This window comes from Gymnodraco acuticeps, unplaced genomic scaffold, assembly GCF_902827175.1.
Source record: "Gymnodraco acuticeps unplaced genomic scaffold, fGymAcu1.1, whole genome shotgun sequence".
In the NCBI taxonomy this organism is placed as follows: Eukaryota; Metazoa; Chordata; class Actinopteri; order Perciformes; family Bathydraconidae; genus Gymnodraco; species Gymnodraco acuticeps.
In genome coordinates this window covers 1-26,685 of record NW_022990895.1, presented here as the reverse complement: position 1 = coordinate 26,685, position 26,685 = coordinate 1, and the positions used below count along the sequence as shown (strand labels likewise).

General features: G+C 43.7%; 1 protein-coding gene across 1 annotated transcript in view; it reads left to right on the top strand.

Moving 5' to 3' along the window:
* Nucleotides 1-26,524, top strand: part of chd1l (chromodomain helicase DNA binding protein 1-like) — a gene marked incomplete at its 3' end in the record, with an annotated part of 32,040 nt that extends 5,516 nt beyond the window's left edge. The window contains exons 3-17 of the mRNA XM_034233715.1: nt 11,143-11,249; nt 13,744-13,849; nt 13,934-13,965; nt 14,311-14,392; nt 14,478-14,640; nt 15,337-15,492; nt 16,865-16,957; nt 17,030-17,126; nt 17,343-17,416; nt 17,523-17,633; nt 18,141-18,255; nt 18,822-18,975; nt 19,870-20,050; nt 20,976-21,115; nt 26,361-26,524. Of these exons, the coding sequence (XP_034089606.1) occupies nt 11,143-11,249; nt 13,744-13,849; nt 13,934-13,965; nt 14,311-14,392; nt 14,478-14,640; nt 15,337-15,492; nt 16,865-16,957; nt 17,030-17,126; nt 17,343-17,416; nt 17,523-17,633; nt 18,141-18,255; nt 18,822-18,975; nt 19,870-20,050; nt 20,976-21,115; nt 26,361-26,524 (1,775 nt within the window). The remainder of the gene's footprint in view (nt 1-11,142; nt 11,250-13,743; nt 13,850-13,933; nt 13,966-14,310; nt 14,393-14,477; nt 14,641-15,336; nt 15,493-16,864; nt 16,958-17,029; nt 17,127-17,342; nt 17,417-17,522; nt 17,634-18,140; nt 18,256-18,821; nt 18,976-19,869; nt 20,051-20,975; nt 21,116-26,360) is intronic.
* Nucleotides 26,525-26,685: the final 161 nt, after the last annotated feature.

Genomic DNA, 26,685 nt, shown 5'->3' with positions numbered 1-26,685 from the left:
CTGATACGGACACTCTGATACGGACTCTCTGATACGGACTCTCTGATACGGACACTCTGATACGGACACTCTGATACGGACTCTTTGATACGGACACTCTGATACGGACTCTCTGATACGGACACTCTGATACGGACTCTCTGATACGGACTCTCTGATACGGACTCTCTGATACGGACTCTCTGATACGGACTCTCTGATACGGACTCTCTGATACGGACTCTTTGATACGGACTCTCTGATACGGACACTCTGATACGGACACTCTGATACGGACACTTTGATACGGACACTCTGATACGGACACTTTGATACGGACTCTTTGATACGGACTCTTTGATACGGACACTCTGATACGGACACTCTGATACGGACTCTTTGATACGGACTCTCTGATACGGACTCTCTGATACGGACACTCTGATACGGACTCTTTGATACGGACTCTTTGATACGGACACTCTGATACGGACACTCTGATACGGACTCTTTGATACGGACACTCTGATACGGACTCTTTGATACGGACACTCTGATACGGACACTCTGATACGGACTCTTTGATACGGACACTCTGATACGGACTCTTTGATACGGACACTCTGATACGGACTCTCTGATACGGACTCTTTGATACGGACTCTCTGATACGGACTCTCTGATACGGACTCTTTGATACGGACTCTTTGATACGGACACTCTGATATGGACACTCTGATATGGACACTCTGATACGGACTCTCTGATACGGACTCTCTGATACGGACTCTCTGATACGGACACTCTGATACGGACTCTCTGATACGGACTCTCTGATACGGACTCTCTGATACGGACTCTCTGATACGGACTCTCTGATACGGACTCTCTGATACGGACACTCTGATACGGACACTTTGATACGGACTCTTTGATACGGACTCTCTGATACGGACTCTTTGATACGGACTCTCTGATACGAACTCTCTGATACGGACTCTCTGATACGGACACTCTGATACGGACACTTTGATACGGACTCTTTGATACGGACTCTCTGATACGGACTCTTTGATACGGACTCTTTGATACGGACACTTTGATACGGACTCTCTGATACGGACTCTCTGATACGGACTCTCTGATACGGACTCTCTGATACGGACTCTCTGATACGGACTCTCTGATACGGACTCTCTGATACGGACTCTCTGATACGGACTCTTTGATACGGACACTCTGATACGGACTCTCTGATACGGACTCTCTGATACGGACTCTCTGATACGGACTCTTTGATACGGACACTCTGATACGGACACTTTGATACGGACTCTCTGATACGGACTCTCTGATACGGACTCTCTGATACGGACTCTTTGATACGGACTCTTTGATACGGACTCTCTGATACGGACACTTTGATACGGACTCTCTGATACGGACACTCTGATACGGACTCTCTGATACGGACTCTCTGATACGGACTCTCTGATACGGACTCTCTGATACGGACTCTTTGATACGGACACTCTGATACGGACTCTCTGATACGGACTCTTTGATACGGACACTCTGATACGGACTCTCTGATACGGACTCTTTGATACGGACTCTCTGATACGGACACTTTGATACGGACTCTCTGATACGGACTCTCTGATACGGACTCTCTGATACGGACTCTTTGATACGGACTCTCTGATACGGACTCTCTGATACGGACTCTCTGATACGGACTCTCTGATACGGACTCTCTGATACGGACTCTCTGATACGGACTCTCTGATACGGACTCTCTGATACGGACTCTCTGATACGGACACTCTGATACGGACACTCTGATACGGACACTTTGATACGGACTCTCTGATACGGACACTCTGATACGGACACTCTGATACGGACACTCTGATACGGACACTCTGATACGGACACTCTGATACGGACTCTCTGATACGGACACTCTGATACGGACACTCTGATACGGACTCTCTGATACGGACACTCTGATACGGACACTCTGATACGGACTCTCTGATACGGACTCTCTGATACGGACTCTCTGATACGGACTCTCTGATACGGACACTCTGATACGGACTCTCTGATACGGACACTCTGATACGGAACTTTGATCACCTCTGATACGGACTCTGATCGGACTCTCTGATACGGACACTCTGATACGGACTCTCTGATACGGACACTCTGATACGGACACTTTGATACGGACTCTTTGATACGGACTCTCTGATACGGACTCTGATACGGACTCTCTGATACGGACACTCTGATACGGACTCTCTGATACGGACTCTCTGATACGGACTCTCTGATACGGACTCTCTGATACGGACTCTCTGATACGGACTCTCTGATACGGACACTCTGATACGGACTCTTTGATACGGACTCTCTGATACGGACTCTTTGATACGGACACTCTGATACGGACTCTCTGATACGGACTCTCTGATACGGACTCTCTGATACGACTCTCTGATACGGACTCTCTGATACGGACTCTCTGATACGGACTCTCTGATACGGACACTTTGATACGGACACTTTGATACGGACTCTTTGATACGGACTCTCTGATACGGACTCTCTGATACGGACACTCTGATACGGACACTTTGATACGGACACTCTGATACGGGAACTACATCTGATACGGACCCTTGATACGGACCTCTCTGATACGGACCTCTGATACTCTCTGATACGGACTCTCTGATACGGACTCTCTGATACGGACCCTCTGATACGGACTCGCTGATACGGACACTTTGATAACGGACTCTCTGATACGGACTCTCTGATACGGACACTCTGATACGACTCTTTTGATACGGACTCTTGATACGGACTCTCTGATAAACGGACACTCTGTACGGACTCTTGATAACGGACACTTTGATAGCGGACTCTTATTGATACGGACACTCTGATAACGGACTCTTTGATACGGACTCTCTGATACGGACTCTCTGATACGGACTCTCTGATACGACTCTTCTGATACGGACTCTTGATACGGACTACTCTGATACGACTCTCTGATACGGACTCTCTGATACGGACTCTCTGATACGGACTCTCTGATACGGACTCTCTGATACGGACTCTCTGATACGGACTCTTACGGACTCTCTGATACGGACTCTCTGATACGGACTCTCTGATACGGACTCTCTGATACTGACTCTCTGATACGGACTCTCTGATACGGACTCTCTGATAACGGACTCTCTGATACGGACTCTCTGATACGGACCTCTGATACGACTCTTGATACGGACTCTCTTGATACGGACTCTCTGATACGGACCACTCTGATACGGACTCTTGATACGGACACTCTGATACGGACTCTTTGATACGGACACTCTGATACGGACTCTCTGATACGGACCTCTCTGATACGGACTCTTGATACGGACTCTCTGATACGGACTCTTGATACGGACTCTTTGATATACGGACTCTTTGATACGGACTCTTTGATACGGACTCTTTGATACGGACTCTTGATACGGGAAATCTTGATACGGACTCTTGATACGGACACTCTGATACGGACCTCTTGATACGGACTCTCTGATACGGACTCTTTGATACGTACACTCTGATACGGACACTCTGATACGGACTCTTGATACGGACTCTCTGATACGGACTCTTTGATACGGACACTCTGATACGGACACTCTGATACGGACTCTTTGATACGGACTCTCTGATACGGACTCTTTGATACGGACACTCTGATACGGACTCTCTGATACGGACTCTCTGATACGGACTCTCTGATACGGACTCTCTGATACGGACACTCTGATACGGACTCTCTGATACGGACTCTCTGATACGGACTCTTTGATACGGACTCTCTGATACGGACTCTCTGATACGGACTCTCTGATACGGACACTCTGATACGGACTCTTTGATACGGACTCTTTGATACGGACACTCTGATACGGACTCTCTGATACGGACTCTCTGATACGGACTCTTTGATACGGACACTTTGATACGGACTCTTTGATACGGACTCTTTGATACGGACTCTTTGATACGGACTCTTTGATACGGACTCTTTGATACGGACACTCTGATACGGACACTCTGATACGGACTCTTGATACGGGACACTTTGATAACGGACCTCTTTGATACGGACTCTGTGATACGGACTCTCTGATACGGACTCTTTGATACGGACTCTGTGATACGGACTCTCTGATACGGACTCTTTGATACGGACACTTTGATACGGACTCTCTGATACGGACTCTTTGATACGGACTCTTTGATACGGACACTCTGATACGGACTCTCTGATACGGACTCTTTGATACGGACTCTTTGATACGGACACTCTGATACGGACACTCTGATACGGACTCTTTGATACGGACACTTTGATACGGACTCTTTGATACGGACTCTGTGATACGGACTCTCTGATACGGACTCTTTGATACGGACTCTGTGATACGGACACTCTGATACGGACTCTTTGATACGGACACTTTGATACGGACTCTTTGATACGGACTCTGTGATACGGACTCTCTGATACGGACTCTTTGATACGGACACTCTGATACGGACTCTCTGATACGGACTCTCTGATACGGACTCTCTGATACGGACTCTTTGATACGGACTCTGTGATACGGACTCTCTGATACGGACTCTTTGATACGGACTCTGTGATACGGACTCTCTGATACGGACTCTCTGATACGGACTCTCTGATACGGACTCTGTGATACGGACTCTCTGATACGGACTCTCTGATACGGACTCTCTGATACGGACTCTCTGATACGGACTCTCTGATACGGACTCTGTGATACGGACTCTCTGATACGGACTCTTTGATACGGACTCTGTGATACGGACTCTCTGATACGGACTCTTTGATACGGACTCTTTGATACGGACACTTTGATACGGACTCTCTGATACGGACTCTCTGATACGGACTCTCTGATACGGACTCTCTGATACGGACTCTCTGATACGGACTCTCTGATACGGACTCTCTGATACGGACTCTCTGATACGGACTCTCTGATACGGACTCTCTGATACGGACTCTCTGATACGGACTCTTTGATACGGACTCTCTGATACGGACTCTCTGATACGGACTCTCTGATACGGACTCTCTGATACGGACTCTCTGATACGGACTCTCTGATACGGACTCTTTGATACGGACACTCTGATACGGACTCTCTGATACGGACTCTCTGATACGGACTCTCTGATACGGACTCTCTGATACGGACTCTCTGATACGGACTCTCTGATACGGACTCTCTGATACGGACACTCTGATACGGACTCTTTGATACGGACTCTCTGATACGGACTCTTTGATACGGACTCTTTGATACGGACTCTCTGATACGGACACTCTGATACGGACACTCTGATACGGACTCTTTGATACGGACACTTTGATACGGACTCTCTGATACGGACACTTTGATACGGACACTCTGATACGGACTCTCTGATACGGACTCTCTGATACGGACACTCTGATACGGACACTCTGATACGGACTCTCTGATACGGACTCTTTGATACGGACTCTTTGATACGGACTCTCTGATACGGACACTCTGATACGGACACTCTGATACGGACTCTCTGATACGGACTCTCTGATACGGACTCTCTGATACGGACTCTTTGATACGGACTCTCTGATACGGACACTTTGATACGGACACTCTGATACGGACTCTCTGATACGGACTCTTTGATACGGACACTCTGATACGGACTCTCTGATACGGACTCTCTGATACGGACTCTCTGATACGGACTCTCTGATACGGACTCTCTGATACGGACTCTCTGATACGGACTCTCTGATACGGACTCTCTGATACGGACTCTTTGATACGGACACTTTGATACGGACACTCTGATACGGACTCTTTGATACGGACACTCTGATACGGACTCTCTGATACGGACACTCTGATACGGACTCTTTGATACGGACACTCTGATACGGACTCTTTGATACGGACACTCTGATACGGACTCTTTGATACGGACACTTTGATACGGACACTCTGATACGGACTCTCTGATACGGACTCTGTGATACGGACACTCTGATACGGACTCTCTGATACGGACTCTCTGATACGGACTCTTTGATACGGACTCTCTGATACGGACTCTTTGATACGGACTCTCTGATACGGACTCTTTGATACGGACACTCTGATACGGACACTCTGATACGGACTCTTTGATACGGACACTCTGATACGGACTCTCTGATACGGACTCTTTGATACGGACTCTCTGATACGGACTCTCTGATACGGACTCTTTGATACGGACTCTTTGATACGGACTCTCTGATACGGACACTTTGATACGGACTCTCTGATACGGACTCTCTGATACGGACACTCTGATACGGACACTCTGATACGGACACTCTGATACGGACTCTCTGATACGGACTCTCTGATACGGACTCTCTGATACGGACTCTCTGATACGGACTCTCTGATACGGACTCTCTGATACGGACTCTCTGATACGGACTCTCTGATACGGACTCTCTGATACGGACTCTCTGATACGGACACTCTGATACGGACACTTTGATACGGACTCTTTGATACGGACTCTTTGATACGGACTCTTTGATACGGACTCTCTGATACGGACTCTCTGATACGGACTCTCTGATACGGACTCTCTGATACGGACACTCTGATACGGACTCTCTGATACGGACACTCTGATACGGACACTTTGATACGGACTCTCTGATACGGACACTCTGATACGGACTCTCTGATACGGACACTCTGATACGGACACTTTGATACGGACTCTTTGATACGGACTCTTTGATACGGACTCTCTGATACGGACTCTCTGATACGGACTCTCTGATACGGACTCTCTGATACGGACACTCTGATACGGACTCTCTGATACGGACTCTCTGATACGGACTCTTCTGATACGGACTCTCTGATACGGACTCTCTGATACGGACTCTCTGATACGGACTCTTTGATACGGACTCTTTGATACGGACTCTCTGATACGGACTCTTTGATACGGACTCTTTGATACGGACTCTTTGATACGGACTCTCTGATACGGACTCTCTGATACGGACTCTCTGATTACGGACTCTCTGATAACGGGACACTCTGATACGGACTCTCTCTGATACGGACTCTCTGATACGGACTCTCTGATACGGACTCTCTGATACGGACTCTTTGATACGGACTCTTTGATACGGACTCTTTGATACGGACTCTCTGATACGGACTCTCTGATACGGACTCTCTGATACGGACTCTCTGATACGGACACTCTGATACGGACTCTCTGATACGGACTCTCTGATACGGACTCTCTGATACGGACTCTCTGAGTACGGACTCCTCTGATACGGACTCTCTGATACGGACTCTCTGATACGGACTCTCTGATACGGACTCTCTGATACGGACTCTCTGATACGGACTCTTTGATACGGACTCTCTGATACGGACTCTCTGATACGGACTCTCTGATACGGACACTTTGATACGGACTCTTTGATACGGACTCCTTGATACGGACTCTCTGATACGGACACTGATACGGACTCTCTGATACGGACACTTTGATACGGACACTTTGATACGGACACTCTGATACGGACTCTTTGATACGGACACTCTGATACGGACTCTCTGATACGGACACTTTGATACGGACACTTTGATACGGACTCTTTGATACGGACTCTTTGATACGGACACTTTGATACGGACTCTTTGATACGGACACTCTGATACGGACTCTCTGATACGGACACTTTGATACGGACACTTTGATACGGACTCTTTGATACGGACTCTTTGATACGGACACTTTGATACGGACTCTTTGATACGGACACTCTGATACGGACACTCTGATACGGACACTCTGATACGGACACTCTGATACGGACTCTCTGATACGGACACTCTGATACGGACTCTCTGATACGGACACTCTGATACGGACTCTCTGATACGGACTCTCTGATACGGACTCTCTGATACGGACTCTCTGATACGGACTCTTTGATACGGACACTCTGATACGGACTCTCTGATACGGACTCTCTGATACGGACTCTTTGATACGGACTCTTTGATACGGACACTTTGATACGGACTCTCTGATACGGACACTCTGATACGGACTCTTTGATACGGACTCTCTGATACGGACTCTCTGATACGGACTCTCTGATACGGACACTCTGATACGGACTCTCTGATACGGACTCTCTGATACGGACTCTCTGATACGGACTCTCTGATACGGACTCTCTGATACGGACACTCTGATACGGACTCTCTGATACGGACACTTTGATACGGACTCTCTGATACGGACACTCTGATACGGACTCTCTGATACGGACTCTCTGATACGGACTCTTTGATACGGACTCTTTGATACGGACACTTTGATACGGACTCTCTGATACGGACACTCTGATACGGACTCTTTGATACGGACTCTCTGATACGGACTCTCTGATACGGACTCTCTGATACGGACTCTCTGATACGGACTCTCTGATACGGACTCTCTGATACGGACTCTCTGATACGGACTCTCTGATACGGACTCTCTGATACGGACACTTTGATACGGACTCTCTGATACGGACTCTCTGATACGGACTCTCTGATACGGACCCTCTGATACGGACTCTCTGATACGGACTCTCTGATACGGACTCTCTGATACGGACTCTCTGATACGGACTCTCTGATACGGACACTCTGATACGGACTCTCTGATACGGACTCTCTGATACGGACTCTCTGATACGGACTCTTTGATACGGACTCTTTGATACGGACACTCTGATACGGACTCTCTGATACGGACTCTCTGATACGGACTCTTTGATACGGACTCTTTGATACGGACACTTTGATACGGACTCTCTGATACGGACTCTCTGATACGGACTCTCTGATACGGACTCTCTGATACGGACTCTCTGATACGGACTCTTTGATACGGACTCTTTGATACGGACACTTTGATACGGACACTCTGATACGGACTCTTTGATACGGACACTTTGATACGGACACTCTGATACGGACTCTCTGATACGGACTCTCTGATACGGACTCTCTGATACGGACTCTCTGATACCGGACTCTCTGATACGGACTCTCTGATACGGACTCTTCTGATAATACGGACTCTCTGATAACGGACACTCTGATACGGACTCTCTGATACGGACTCTTTGATACGGACTCTCTGATACGGACTCTCTGATACGGACTCTCTGATACGGACTCTTTGATACGGACTCCTCTGATACGGACACTTTGATACGGACTCTCTGATACGGACTCTCTGATACGGACAACTATTGGATACGGACTCTTTGATACGGACACTTTGGATACGGACTCTCTGATACGGACACTCTGATACGGACTCTTTGATACGGACACTTTTGATAACGGACTCTCTGATACGGACACTCTGATACGGACTCTTTGATACGGACTCTCTGATAACGGACTCTCTGATACGGACTCTTTGATACACTCTCTGATACGGACTCTCTGATACGGACTCTCTGATACGGACTCTTTGATACGGACTCTCTGATAACGGACTCTCTGATACGGACTCTCTGATACGGACTCTCTGATACGGACTCTCTGATACGGACTCTTTGATACGGACTCTCTGATACGGACTCTCTGATACGGACTCTCTGATAACGGACACTCTGATACGGACTCTCTGATACGGACTCTCTGATACGGACACTCTGATACGGACTCTTTGATACGGACACTCTGATACGGACTCTCTGATACGGACTCTCTGATACGGACACTCTGATACGGACACTCTGATACGGACTCTTTGATACGGACAACTCTGATAACGGACACTCCTGATACGGACACTCTGATACGGACACTCCTGATACGGACTCTCTGATACGGACACTTTGATACGGACTCTCTGATACGGACTCTCTGATACGGACACTCTGATACGGACACTTTGATACGGACACTTTGATACGGACTCTCTGATACGGACTCTCTGATACGGACTCTCTGATACGGACACTCTGATACGGACACTTTGATACGGACACTCTGATACGGACACTCTGATACGGACACTCTGATACGGACACTCTGATACGGACTCTCTGATACGGACACTTTGATACGGACTCTCTGATACGGACTCTCTGATACGGACACTCTGATACGGACACTCTGATACGGACTCTCTGATACGGACACTCTGATACGGACACTTTGATACGGACACTCTGATACGGACTCTCTGATACGGACTCTCTGATACGGACACTCTGATACGGACTCTTTGATACGGACTCTCTGATACGGACTCTCTGATACGGACACTCTGATACGGACACTTTGATACGGACACTCTGATACGGACTCTCTGATACGGACACTCTGATACGCACACTTTGATACGGACACTCTGATACGGACACTCTGATACGGACACTCTGATACGGACACTTTGATACGGACACTCTGATACGGACACTTTGATACGGACACTCTGATACGGACACTCTGATACGGACACTCTGATACGGACACTTTGATACGGACACTCTGATACGGACACTTGATACGGACACTATTTGATACGGACACTCTTGATACGGACTCTCTGATACGGACCTTATACGGAACACTGATACGGACTCTCTGATACGGACACTTTGATACGGACACTCTGATACGGACTCTCTGATACGGACACTCTGATACGGACACTTTGATACGGACACTGGTCGTCTATATTTCTATTTGTGTAACTGAGCAGATGCAGAAGATTACAGTAAACTATATTAAGGTTTATCAGTAAAGTTACAAGGTGCGCTTTAATACAGGAAAAAAAACATTATAGGATTGGAATTATACATAATCTTACATAATAGATAAATAAATCAAATTGTGATTTTTATAAAGATTAAAAACCGATCGGATAAGTGATTTAAAATATATATTTAAATCATGTTAAATATGGTTAAAGTATAATACTATGTTGTCCCTGCAGACCATCTCTCTGCTGGTGTTCATGTCCGGGTCTCTCGGGCAGAGCGGTCCCTTTCTGGTTCTGAGTCCGCTGTCCGTCATGGAGAACTGGAGGAACGAGCTGCAGAGGTACATCCACTTTATAAGATATACATATCAGAATCATTTTGAGTAGCTTTACACATATGAGGAATTCCTTTTGGAGCACATGTGTCCAACTCGAGGCCCGGGGGCCAAATCAGGCCCGTGGTGGATTTAATTTCGGCCCGCAGGATAATTTCTAATTACTATTAGATCTGGCCCGCCGGTATATTGCACGCACACCTTCCCTCCATCCTGAGGGTCTCCTCCGCTCAGAGCCTGAGCCGAAACATTGATGACCTTGCACCCAAGATGAGAGGCCAAGTATCTGAGCTAGCATCACAGAGCAGCACACTGAGTTTAATGGATGCTTCCTTCTGCACTTTCTCTCAGGACAACAGGGCATGTTTGGTTTTCTCTTTGAGGGGAATAGTTTTGTTGAAGCTGTTGTTGGCCTGTGGGGAAATGTACTCATAAGAACTGACTCTGGAAAAGCTGCAGATAGAGCCATAAGAAATGAATGCAGCTGATTATTTAATGTTGTTTTTATAGGCAATAATTGAAGCTTTGTTAGTTCCAGGTTTAATATGTGCAATAAGTTCATTTCAATAAGTTCTCCTAATAAAACATTGAACCAGTCCGGCCCTCCACTAGTACCCACTTTTTAATGTTGGCCCACTGTGTGTTTGAGTTTGACCCCCTGATACAGAGACACAGAAGGAATTACAACTATTAGAAAAACGAAATACACAAAATGTAATCATGCAGGAAACTGAGTGCAGTAAAACATAATAAAATATGCCAGTATATTGATTTAAAAGAGGTAGCATGGAGCAGAAATGTGCAACATGTGCAGGATTTACAATAACAAGATGTTGTTTGCATGATGTGATGTGCATTAATATAATAAACAAAGTTTAACTATAAGATAAGATTTACTCAATTGATCCTAAATAAGAAAAATGTTCTGTCACAGCAGCAGCGTGTTGAATCAAGGCCTGCAGAGGTGACACATTCATTATTGAGGCACCAATTGCTCATTCCTCAGGCGGTACTGAGGGTGGGGGAAATAATCAATACAGCAGAGTATGGAGATACTTCGATACACGGACGCCAAGTATAGATATTTTATTATTTAAACTATTCATATTGCAAATCCAAATTAAAGTTTTTGGTAACAATTGCTTTTTCAATCCACTAGAGCAGGGGTTCCCAACCTTTTTTCCCAAGAGCCCCCCCAAATGACTGCTGTTGGAAGTTGCGCCCCCCCCCCCCCCCCCCACACACACACACAAGGGGGGGTAAACAGCGGTAATTAAAGTTTCAAAGTCTCTAAATGCTACAACTACTGTCACAAACTGGATGAATGTGAAGTATGTTGTTAAAGGAGGATGAAAGCGTAATCAAGGAGCACTATTGGAGTGACTTTGATGGTTATTGGACTCAGGATTCATTCATTTGGATTCCCGCTGTATGAAGAAATTAAAGGACGGCGGAAGTGGAAACAATTCACAAAGGGATTAAACTGTTTAAAACACATGCTCAAAGTAAGCCGGATGTTGCCGATGTGTTTATGTGGATTCAAAAGTCGTAAATAATCTACAAAATGGAGGAGACCGATCTGATCGGAGCAACTGTGACAAATAATCTGAAAAAATGCGCTTATCCAGAAAAGCCCGGTTTGGACACTTTACGGGCAGAAGAAACATTTATATTAAAGAAAGAATTATACATTTCTGTCTTTTTATGCCTTTAATACTAACTTGAATTTGTATTCAAATTAATTAATCAATTATTTTTTATGTTTTATTGTAATGTAGAGACAAGGCTTTTAGTGACAATCATGTATTGCGTTACAATTATATGTAAAAAAAAATAAATATATATATGATATTTGGCCTCAAATCATCTGAGACCTGGCACCCCCCTTGCGATCTTTGGCGCCCCCCCAAGAGGGGCGCGCCCCCCCAGGTTGGGAACCACTGCACTAGATGGTGCTGAGCTTCTTCTTGTGTGTTCATGGGTAAAGAGAGTGGGGTTGGCAGGAAGTTAGTCAGAACAAAGAAAAATCATGGAATTATTTTAGATTTTTTACCCAGGAAGGGAAGACGGATATGGATATATGACGCAGGAGTTTCGTATGAAAATGTATATCGCAATATATCGTATCGCAATACTTAGCATATCGTAGAATCGCAATACTATCATATCGTGGCTTAAGTATCGCGATAGTCTCGTATCGTTACCGCCTGGTGATTCCCACCACTAGGCGGTAACATTGTACAATTTGGCCGACGTTCTTATGTTTATACAGTTTTTATTTATTCTCCCTTTTGTGCAAGGGGAAACAAAAACATTTCTATTATAAGAAAATGAACTGTCTTTCAGCGCTTCATCACACTACCTGTGAATGAGCCAAATTCCTAAAAACACTTCTTCAAAAGCCTCTTTACCGCCTTGCATGCAACATGATGAATCCAGATCCAAATAGTATATGATTTATTCAGAATCTAAACTCCATGTTTTGTGTGTTTTGTTGCAGCTTCGCTCCCTCTCTGACTGTGTTGTGTTACAAAGGAGACAAAGAGAGACGGGCTGAGCTCCAGAGAGAAACCAAACACTTCCAGGTTCTGCTCACCACGTACGAGGTCTGGGGATTATATCTACCTATCAGTTAGAGAAAATCAACCCAATACGTTTTCAAACTAACTTTTGAATGCTTCCCTTCACAGCTGTGTATGAATGACGCCTCCTTCCTAAAGCGGTGAGTGCTTTCTGAATAACAATCATTCAATATTCTGAGAAGATTTCGATTTAGTCTCAGATTAAAGTGGGAAACATAACGTCCAAATCTAGGAGTAATAACCTTAATTATGATCTGAGGTTATACATTTAAATATTAAGTCCTAAAACATTTTAATACATTTTTTAATATCGTTTTTTCTTTCAAATTCGAAAAATCTGCTTTTTCCTCTGAATATTACCTCCTTTTCTGGCCTGTATTTCTATGTATTTCCAACCCTGCAATGGCTTTATTACAAAGTAGTTTTCTTGCAAGAAATAGATTTCATCCTGATATTTCTAACACAATATTTCCCCCTCTGCTCAGGTGGAAGTGGAAGGTTCTGGTCGTGGATGAAGCTCACAGACTGAAGAACGCAAACTCACTGCTGCACAGAACTCTGACGCAGGTACTGAGCTGCGTATAAACTATATTGTATTATTCTACTTTGTATATATATATATACTTTGCTTTATCTATATTTTGTGGTGTAGTTCTCTGTGGGTTTCCGGGTGCTTCTGACGGGCACTCCGATCCAGAACAACCTGCAGGAGCTCTACTCCCTGCTGAGCTTCATCCAGCCGGCCGTCTTCAGCGCCGAGGAGACGGACGACTTCTGCAGCAAATACGCCAACGTGCAAAACCAACCGGCTCTGGGTACGATACGACTTCTTCTTGTTCGTGTTTGTGCAAAATAATAATTAAAGGTAGAACAAAAGAAAGGTTAGAGAGAGGGAAAATATAAAAACACATTATATAGTCTTTAAGATTTAAGTGGTTAATTAAAAAAGTAAGTATTCTTTTAGATTTATTTAGTATATTTACACAAAGAAAATCACAAATTTAAAAGTAAAATATTTGTAATTTTAAGTCGTACATTTACAAAAACATTGTCACAAATACATAATAAAAAAACGTGGATATTCTCCAAGATCAAAGATAATAATAATGATGATAATAATAATAATACATGGGATTTGTATAGCGCTTTTCCTAATGCTCAAAGCGATGATGACGATTTAAAAAAAACAACTTAAATATTGTCTGGTTACAAATTATTTTATTTCACACGAAATAAATTGTCTTGGACATTTTTGTATTTTTTAAAAACGAAATATTACACCCTTTATAACCTATTTTTGTTAACGTCCTATGCCCCTTATACGCTTGAATACGTGTCCAAACAGGCCTCTTTAAACTACACCCGGCACATGGTGTGTCCCTCATATCGGCGTCATTTATACTGGGGACGCTGGGAACATGTCTCCACCACTTTGCATTGGGATAAACTATTGAAACTGTTCTGAAAATAGCGCACAAATAACCTAACCTTGACCCTTGACCTGTCCCCAGCCTCTGCGCTGCAGGGCGTGCTGGAGCCCTTCCTGCTGCGCAGAGTGAAGGCCGAGGTGGCCGTGGATCTGCCCAAGAAGACGGAGCTGCTGGTTTATCACGGCATGTCGGCGCTGCAGAAGAAATACTACAAAGCCTTTCTGATGAAGGACCTGGGTGAGGCTGTAGTGGTATCAATACTGGGAGCTAAATACTCTGATTGAAGGATTCATCAGCTAACAGTCATAATATACAAACATCCCTTTTACCAATCCCTTATTTATTTTATATTCCAACCGATATACTTACGGAGCAGGTTATTCTGTAGTTTCTATTCGGGAAACTTTACAACTTTGACACTGACTTTGTTTACATCATAATATTTAACTAATATGAAGAATATTACAATATTGTTGATTTGAAATCGTTCGAACAAGCACCTACTTTTAAACATGATGCAAGTTGGGATGTCAACATGTTTTTTAATATGTGTTGATATCCAAACGCCAAGACAAGGTGGTTAAAGGAATCAAAAGTGGGAGGTTGTGTTTAAAATGTTAAAAAAACTGCTATTTCATGCAGAGACGCACAACTGGAGCTCCAGCCCTTTGACTTTTCCTTATTTTAACATGATAAAACTCATGTTATTTTATCCTTAAAGGGAATATGCATGAGTTGCCAGTCAGCAGGAAGTTTAATGTTCATTAGCCATGTGAAAATCTAAGTAGGATTATTGTGTTTTTGGCAATAAGTGCAACAACACTGAATATATTTTGTGTATGTTAGTCGAGTCACTGTTTCTGAATGACCTCAAACCCAGTTGGAGTTTCTTTACAGTAATTTCTTCTCATTTATCCTCCAACATACACCAATGTATCTGCAGTAAGCTATTAATGGCTGATATAGTTACCTGGCTCATTCATCGGACTATCTCTACTGAGTGCATTCTTCTCAGTAAACTTTATCAAAGTAACCGCCGCCTTCGACCCCATTAACCAGTCCATCCTCATCACCCGCCTTCAGTCCTTAATTGGCATCACTGGTATCGCCCTCGCCCGGTTCAAATCATATCTCTCTGGCAGAAAACAATTAATTTCCATCAACAACTGCAAATCCCCCACCGCTTCAGTCACTCACGGCGTCCCCCAGGGCTCTGTACTTGGTCCCCTGTTTTTTTTATCATTTAGATCCTCCCACTTGGACAGATCCTCCGCCAACACCTACTCGACACCCAACTCTACGTCTCTACAAAAACTATTTCTACAACCACCCACTCCCAACTCACCAACTGCCATTAAAAAAACATGGATGCAAAACAACTTTCTGAAACTAAACTGTGACAAATCTGAAATAATCCTTATTGGCCCAAACTCACTAACCCGCTCCACCCATGATTTCTCTCTAAACATGGACGGCTCCATCGTCAACCCCTCAACTCCCGTCCGTAACCTTGGTATCATCCTCGACCCCGCCCTCACTTTCCTCCCTCACGCTAACCAGGTCATAATTATGTTTTTCTGCCTCCTCGTGCCGCTCTGTGTGTTTCCAGATGCTTTTGGAGGCGATCAGGGCAGCAGGAACCGTCTGATGAACATCCTGATGAACCTGAGGAAGTGTGTGGACCACCCCTACCTGTTCGATGGTGAGATATAAGAGGAAGGAAGGCAGGAAGTAGATATTTATAGGATCTTATTTAACATGTTTCTGTGGTCAGGGGTGGAGCCGGAGCCCTTTGAGATGGGGGAACACCTGGTGGAGGCGAGCGGGAAACTGTGTCTGCTGGACAGCATCCTGACACACCTGCACAGAGAGTGAGACATCTACCTGCTTCATTATATATCACACCATGTTCACTACCTGCTGACACTGTGTGTGTGTGTGTGTGGTGTGTGTGTGTGTGTGTGTGTGTGTGTTGTGTGTTGTGTGTGTGGGTTGTGTGTGTGTGTGTGTGTGTGTGTGTGTGTGTGTGTGTGTGTGTGTGTGTGTGTTGTGTGTGTGTGTGTGTGTGTGTGTGTGTGTGTGTGTAGGGGCCACAGGGTGCTGCTGTTCTCTCAGATGACGAGGATGCTGGACATCCTGCAGGACTACATGGAGTTCAGAGGTAAACACACTCCAACTGTCTCTTGTTACACACTTTAAATATGTACTGATTCTCTTCTCTAAAGATTAACAGAATGTATATTTACATATTTCTCCTCTGAGTTCAGGTTTCAGCTACGAGCGTCTGGACGGGTCGGTGCGCGGCGAGGAGAGGAATCTGGCGGTGAAGAACTTCAGCAGCAAACACATCTTCGTGTTCCTGCTGAGCACGAAAGCAGGTGAGGAGGAGCGCTAGATCAGCGGTTCCCAGCCTTTTCCAACTCAGGGCTCACTTACTGTAAGAATCTAACAAATGTTTGCAGCCAACATTCAACCATAAACAATACGGAGGCTAAATAAGGTTCTGATTGGTCAATGAGTAGTGGAGTAAAGTACTGATACCAGAAACATGTACTTAAGTACAGTAACAAAGTATTTGTACTCCACTACTTCCCACCTCTGCAATTGAGGCGGTTTGCATCTGTAACACTGAGTTCCTGCAGTGTCTAGAGATGCAGCAGGTGGAGCGTTGCTTCTTTAGACAGCAGTGGGGACGGTTTGTAGATATCAGTCATTTTGTGCGATAAGCCGACGCTGCAGGATCTGAGTCTGCAGAAGAGGAAGGAGATGTCTCTGATAAGAGCTGCTGCAGCATGCACGCTCTGAAGAGAGAGACCTGACTTCCTGTCGCAGCGTGTCACAGTTTGAGTTAATAAACAGGTGAATAATGTCTGATGGGTTTTCAGGGGGCGTCGGTCTGAACCTCACGGCGGCTGACACGGTCATTTTCATGGACAGTGACTTCAACCCTCAGAACGACCTGCAGGCGGCGGCGCGCTGCCACCGCATCGGGCAGAGCAGGTGAACCACATCTCATGTATAACACATCACAAATGATTTATATAGAAAAAAAACAATTATAAAACAATTATATATATTTTTTAAATGTTTTAATTAGAACAAATATTTTCTTTTAAATTATAAAAGTAATTTGCTTAAAAAATCTTTAAAATACTTTTCTTATAAAATCTTTAAAAATACTTTTATTAATGAAATACTTTTTTACTAATATAATTATGTCAAGCAGGCTGCATTACAGAATCATACAACGGTGTAGGAGGGCAATTAAAGGTTAAAAACAATGCCAGAAAAGGGGGCAGTATCCCAAGAAGGAACTCAGAATTTCTGAGATTAAAGTTTTTATTTCAAAGAAGAAAAAAACCCAACAAATTCATTAGAATTTTTGTTTTGCAGAGATTTTAAAGTCATACATTGCAATATTGAAACTAAAGCCAATGGAGAAATCCCATTGGACCAGGGAGCAACACAGCAACACCTGCAGCACCCTATAGCTGGAGAAGCCCTTTAATCTGTCTGTCCACACAAACTGAAGGATTGACAATGAAGTTGTCTGTTTCTTCCTCCAGGCCGGTGAAGGTGATCCGGCTCCTGGCCAGAGACACGGTGGAGGAGATCATGTATTCTCGAGCTGTGTCCAAGCTGCAGCTCACCAACACGGTGATAGAAGAGGGACGCTTCTCTCTGATGGACCAGGCTCAGTCAGCGGCTGCAGGGCTAAAGGTCAATAACACACTACAACACATAAACACCTGACAGCATCCGCACATCGCACGATGGAAACGGCACAGACGTCACCAGGATGTGCTGCCATCCATGGAGGACTAGGGCTGCCATCCACTGAAGATTTTTCTAGTCGTCAATTTAGGCGATTAGTCGACTGATCGTTGCATGATATATTATTTATGATTATTACATAGTTTAGTTGAATACTCGATTCTGATTGGTCAATTCAGAACACCAGTAGTACAGACCGCTGTCAAGGACTTATTGACCGTTGTTAAGGACGCTCACATCTGCAGAAAGAAGTTAACTCGTTTGCTTGTCTTTAGTTTCCCGTTGTCTCCCGTCTGAGAGCAACATGGAGGATTTTAATATTCATTTGAATATATTTGGAGAGCACAGTGATTTGGATGAACGGTTAGTGGCCGATGAGTCCCCAGCGAAGAAAATAAAAAGACAAGAGGGACAAGAAAACAGTGGAGAAGTAACGGGGCAGAAACCCTCCTTGTTACGCAGCGGTCCAGACATCGGACGGCGACACATGTTCAGTGAGCAGATCCTTTGGCATTAGGGCCGGGATATCTAGATACTTATTTAAACATTCTCTTGTACTATTTATTTGTCTTATGTCCTTTTTACATACTCTGTTGGAGGAGGACTTCAGTTTGTCATTTCCATATCTGCACTGAAGCTGCCGAGCACATGGTGATAAAGACTTGAAACTTGAACATTAGACACAATATGATGTGTTCACACGACCGATATCAGCCGCCATGCCCAGAGTAAAGGTAGAATACTACTGTGCTGTAAATGATGTGTTTTCTCTGAGCCCTGCGTCTCCGTCTCCTCTCACGTTGTTATCTGTGTTTCTCGTCTCTCTGGGGTTTCCTGCAGCTCAGTGAGATCTTGAAGTTCGGGGTAGATAAGCTGCTGTCGTCGGAGGAGAGCTCGGTGCAGGAAGTGAAACTGGAGAAGATCCTCGGTCCGTCTCGTAAGGGTCGGTGGGCGGAGGAAGACTTCAGTAACGTCAGAGAGGAGGAGGAAGAGGAGGAAGAGGAGGAAGAGGACAAACAGAGTAGGTTTTATTTCTTATATCACTCTGTTTGTATGTGCAGAATATTTAACCTGCTTTTGAGTCACGTGACTTTTACTGCTTCTTTCTGGCGTGTCAACAATCTGTTTTACATTTGGTTCACACCCTGCAAACGTAAAGATTAAATTATTCAAATAGTTGTGTATTCTTTATGAAAAAAAGCTTCATTCAATATACTTAAGGAATAATAAAAGCTAATGGAGTTGCATAAATATTAAAATAAAATGTGAATAAATACAAAACTGTCTTGAAAGAATAAAACTCAAATCAAATGAAATTTAAATTAAGTAAAAATGTAAATAGACTGAAATAAAAATAAAATCGTGCGAGAAGAAATCAAAATTGAAAAATGTAATTAACTTAAAATACAGTAAAAATATAAATAAAATAGTTCAAGAAGAAAAATAAACAAGGCATTAATTACATTTGCAATGATACAATAAATAAATCAAATAGAGCAAAAATAAATATAAATAAAATATTTCAAAATTCAATAAAATGTCTTAAATGTAATTTACAAGTGATTTAAAAGCAGAGAGTTTGCAATCATCTGTTTTTCTGAGCACGAGTAGATCTAGTGGCGTGTGGTGCAGTGGGTTGTGCGTTGGTGTTCGGATCAGGGGGTCACAGGTTCAAACCCCACTGTGTCAGACCCCAAACTGCTCCTGTGGGGATTGTCCACAGTACTGAGTATGTAAATCGCTTTGGAGAAAAGCGTCTAACAAGTGACCTGATACCTGATACCTGTGCTTGTGATGATGATGATGATGATGATGATGATGATGATGATGATGATGATGATGATGATGATGATGATGATGATGATGATGATGATGATGATGATGATGATGATGATGATGATGATGATGATGATGATACGATGATGAATACACCTGTTCACCTGCAGACCACATGTACTTCTTCGAGGGGCGGGACTACAGTAAGGACCCGAGCACAGAGGACCAGAGCAGCTTCCAGAGGCTCCTGGAGGATCAGGAGGAGGTTCAGAGAGGAGGAGAGGGACGAGCGCTCAGACACAAAGCTGGAGTAAGACTGAATATCTTTCACAGGATATGCAACGCTTGCACCTCAGGGGTCCGGTCCATCATTATAGTGAGGGTGGAGTTCAAATGGATGAAATGATTATAGTAAAAAAGAGCTCTCTATGCTTTAACCTCAGAAACCTCAGAAGATCAGAATCTGAGAAGAAGTCGACATTTTGAGAATTTCCAAAAATAAAATCTCAATTTTGAGATTTTCTGGAAAAAATACATAATTTTGAGAATATCAGAAAAAAGTTGGAATTTTTTGGTTTTCAGGAAAATACATACTTTTTAGTATCTGTGAATAAAAATCTGAATTTTAAAATGTTCAGAATAAGAATCTGAGTTTCTGAATAAAGTCAGAATTTTGAGAATTTCTGAAAAAAACATACATTTGAGAATTGTTTTGAAAAAAGTCGAAATGTTTAGATTTCTTACAGTTGCTTGGCGTAGAGCAGATAACAAAGACTGTCTCTCTGTAGAGCAGATAACAAAGACTGTCTCTCTGTAGAGCAGATAACAAAGACTGTCTCTCTGTAGAGCAGATAACAAAGACTGTCTCTCTGTAGAGCAGATCACAAAGACTGTCTCTCTGTAGAGCAGATAACAAAGACTGTCTCTCTGTAGAGCAGATCATAAAGACTGTCTCTCTGTAGAGCAGATAACAAAGACCGTCTCTCTGTAGAGCAGATAACAAAGACTGTCTCTCTGTAGAGCAGATAACAAAGACTGTCTCTCTGTAGAGCAGATCATAAAGACTGTCTCTCTGTAGAGCAGATCACAAAGACTGTCTCTCTGTAGAGCAGATCACAAAGACCGTCTCTCTGTAGAGCAGATCATAAAGACTGTCTCTCTGTAGAGCAGATCATAAAGACTGTCTCTCTGTAGAGCAGATCACAAAGACCGTCTCTCTGTAGAGCAGATCATAAAGACTGTCTCTCTGTAGAGCAGATAATAAAGACTGTCTCTCTGTAGAGCAGATCATAAAGACTGTCTCTCTGTAGAGCAGATCACAAAGACCGTCTCTCTGTAGAGCAGATCAAAAAGACTGTCTCTCTGTAGAGCAGATAACAAAGACTGTCTCTCTGTAGAGCAGATAACAAAGACTGTCTCTCTGTAGAGCAGATAACAAAGACGGTCTCTCTGTAGAGCAGATAACAAAGACGGTCTCTCTGTAGAGCAGATCACAAAGACTGTCTCTCTGTAGAGCAGATAACAAAGACGGTCTCTCTGTAGAGCAGATCACAAAGACTGTCTCTCTGTAGAGCAGATCACAAAGACTGTCTCTCTGTAGAGCAGATCACAAAGACCGTCTCTCTGTAGAGCAGATAACAAAGACGGTCTCTCTGTAGAGCAGATCACAAAGACTGTCTCTCTGTAGAGCAGATCACAAAGACTGTCTCTCTGTAGAGCAGATCATAAAGACTGTCTCTCTGTAGAGCAGATCACAAAGACCGTCTCTCTGTAGAGCAGATAACAAAGACTGTCTCTCTGTAGAGCAGATCACAAAGACCGTCTCTCTGTAGAGCAGATAACAAAGACGGTCTCTCTGTAGAGCAGATCACAAAGACTGTCTCTCTGTAGAGCAGATCACAAAGACTGTCTCTCTGTAGAGCAGATAACAAAGACGGTCTCTCTGTAGAGCAGATAACAAAGACGGTCTCTCTGTAGAGCAGATCACAAAGACTGTCTCTCTGTAGAGCAGATCATAAAGACCGTCTCTCTGTAGAGCAGATAACAAAGACTGTCTCTCTGTAGAGCAGATAACAAAGACTGTCTCTCTGTAGAGCAGATAACAAAGACTGTCTCTCTGTAGAGCAGATAACAAAGACTGTCTCTCTGTAGAGCAGATAATAAAGACTGTCTCTCTGTAGAGCAGATAATAAAGACTGTCTCTCTGTAGAGCAGATAATAAAGACTGTCTCTCTGTAGAGCAGATAATAAAGACCGTCTCTCTGTAGAGCAGATAATAAAGACTGTCTCTCTGTAGAGCAGATCATAAAGACTGTCTCTCTGTAGAGCAGATAATAAAGACTGTCTCTCTGTAGAGCAGATCACAAAGACTGTCTCTCTGTAGAGCAGATAATAAAGACTGTCTCTCTGTAGAGCAGATCACAAAGACTGTCTCTCTGTAGAGCAGATCACAAAGACTGTCTCTCTGTAGAGCAGATAATAAAGACTGTCTCTCTGTAGAGCAGATCACAAAGACCGTCTCTCTGTAGAGCAGATAATAAAGACTGTCTCTCTGTAGAGCAGATAATAAAGACCGTCTCTCTGTAGAGCAGATAATAAAGACTGTCTCTCTGTAGAGCAGATCACAAAGACGGTCTCTCTGTAGAGCAGATCATAAAGACTGTCTCTCTGTAGAGCAGATAACAAAGACGGTCTCTCTGTAGAGCAGATAACAAAGACTGTCTCTCTGTAGAGCAGATCACAAAGACTGTCTCTCTGTAGAGCAGATAATAAAGACTGTCTCTCTGTAGAGCAGATAATAAAGACTGTCTCTCTGTAGAGCAGATCACAAAGACTGTCTCTCTGTAGAGCAGATAACAAAGACTGTCTCTCTGTAGAGCAGATCACAAAGACTGTCTCTCTGTAGAGCAGATCACAAAGACTGTCTCTCTGTAGAGCAGATAACAAAGACTGTCTCTCTGTAGAGCAGATAACAAAGACGGTCTCTCTGTAGAGCAGATAACAAAGACTGTCTCTCTGTAGAGCAGATCACAAAGACTGTCTCTCTGTAGAGCAGATAATAAAGACTGTCTCTCTGTAGAGCAGATAATAAAGACTGTCTCTCTGTAGAGCAGATAATAAAGACTGTCTCTCTGTAGAGCAGATAACAAAGACTGTCTCTCTGTAGAGCAGATAACAAAGACTGTCTCTCTGTAGAGCAGATAACAAAGACTGTCTCTCTGTAGAGCAGATCACAAAGACTGTCTCTCTGTAGAGCAGATAATAAAGACTGTCTCTCTGTAGAGCAGATAATAAAGACTGTCTCTCTGTAGAGCAGATCACAAAGACTGTCTCTCTGTAGAGCAGATAACAAAGACTGTCTCTCTGTAGAGCAGATCATAAAGACTGTCTCTCTGTAGAGCAGATCACAAAGACTGTCTCTCTGTAGAGCAGATAACAAAGACTGTCTCTCTGTAGAGCAGATAATAAAGACTGTCTCTCTGTAGAGCAGATCACAAGACTGTCTCTCTGTAGAGCAGATAATAAAGACTGTCTCTCTGTAGAGCAGATAATAAAGACTGTCTCTCTGTAGAGCAGATAATAAAGACTGTCTCTCTGTAGAGCAGATAATAAAGACTGTCTCTCTGTAGAGCAGATAATAAAGACTGTCTCTCTGTAGAGCAGATCACAAAGACTGTCTCTCTGTAGAGCAGATAATAAAGACTGTCTCTCTGTAGAGCAGATCACAAAGACTGTCTCTCTGTAGAGCAGATAATAAAGACTGTCTCTCTGTAGAGCAGATAATAAAGACTGTCTCTCTGTAGAGCAGATCACAAAGACTGTCTCTCTGTAGAGCAGATAATAAAGACTGTCTCTCTGTAGAGCAGATCACAAAGACTGTCTCTCTGTAGAGCAGATAACAAAGACGGTCTCTCTGTAGAGCAGATAATAAAGACTGTCTCTCTGTAGAGCAGATAACAAAGACTGTCTCTCTGTAGAGCAGATAATAAAGACTGTCTCTCTGTAGAGCAGATAACAAAGACTGTCTCTCTGTAGAGCAGATAATAAAGACTGTCTCTCTGTAGAGCAGATCACAAAGACTGTCTCTCTGTAGAGCAGATCATAAAGACTGTCTCTCTGTAGAGCAGATAACAAAGACTGTCTCTCTGTAGAGCAGATCACAAAGACTGTCTCTCTGTAGAGCAGATAATAAAGACTGTCTCTCTGTAGAGCAGATAACAAAGACTGTCTCTCTGTAGAGCAGATAACAAAGACGGTCTCTCTGTAGAGCAGATAACAAAGACGGTCTCTCTGTAGAGCAGATAATAAAGACTGTCTCTCTGTAGAGCAGATCACAAAGACTGTCTCTCTGTAGAGCAGATAATAAAGACTGTCTCTCTGTAGAGCAGATAACAAAGACTGTCTCTCTGTAGAGCAGATCATAAAGACTGTCTCTCTGTAGAGCAGATCACAAAGACGGTCTCTCTGTAGAGCAGATAACAAAGACTGTCTCTCTGTAGAGCAGATAACAAAGACGGTCTCTCTGTAGAGCAGATAACAAAGACTGTCTCTCTGTAGAGCAGATCACAAAGACTGTCTCTCTGTAGAGCAGATCACAAAGACTGTCTCTCTGTAGAGCAGATCACAAAGACTGTCTCTCTGTAGAGCAGATAATAAAGACTGTCTCTCTGTAGAGCAGATAATAAAGACTGTCTCTCTGTAGAGCAGATCACAAAGACTGTCTCTCTGTAGAGCAGATAATAAAGACTGTCTCTCTGTAGAGCAGATAATAAAGACTGTCTCTCTGTAGAGCAGATCACAAAGACTGTCTCTCTGTAGAACAGATCACAAAGACGGTTTCTAGAGATGATTGTCTTTCAGTTCTCACCACCACAGCAGGCAGCAGTTGTGGCACAGAGTCCGGTAAACACACTCTATTTAGGGCATGATGGTCGCAGTGAAACCCACTGAAGAAGGTCACACGCACACACACACGCACACACACACACACACACACACACACACACACACACTTGTAGCTTGTTCTATGGTTCACACACTGATGCACACTTTTGCTTTCACTCTGTGCCGATCAAACATGGACCTAAAAGACACCAAATATATTCCTGCAGTAAAAACAGTATGTCAGACAGGGTCACAATATATCAATTACATGCAAACGGAAACCTTTATTCGTCCAACTGAGGGACAAAATGTACATTTGTTACAGCAAGTAAAGAGCCGAAGATATTTATTAATATTAATTAAGAAGCAAATAAAAGTGGAAATTAGAAAATACACACATCCAGTACAGCAGCCACGCGAAAGTATTAAAGGTGGAAGTATATATATTGCATATCAGTAGTATTGCACAACAGGGGTCTTATGGATAGATAGATTGATAGATTATAATAGACTTATAGTCTTTGTTGTTATGTGTGTGGGGGTCTACCTGCAGGAAAGAAGACCCTTACTAACTTTGCCTTTACAAATGAAGGATGTCTAAGTGTTGAATCTAGTTAAATGATGGCATCAGTCCACATCAATCCGGTGTGATTTCCTCTGTTTGTCTCCAGGTTTCTCTGACGGCTGCTCTCGGGATGTCGGTGAGGAAGAGGAAGGCTCTGAGTGAGGAAGAGCTGCAGCTGAGGAGGAAGAGGAGGGAGGAAGCTGCAGCAAAGAGAGCCAAACTCCAGGAGGAAGAGGAGAAGAGGAAGGAGGAGAAGAAACACAAGAAAAGGTAAAGATTAGACAAGATATGCATCCAGGTGCAGGAATGAGTTAGATAGATAGATAGATAGATAGATAGATGGATAGATAGATGGATGGATAGATAGATGGATGGATAGATGGATGGATGGATGGATGGATAGATAGATAGATAGATGGATGGATGGATGA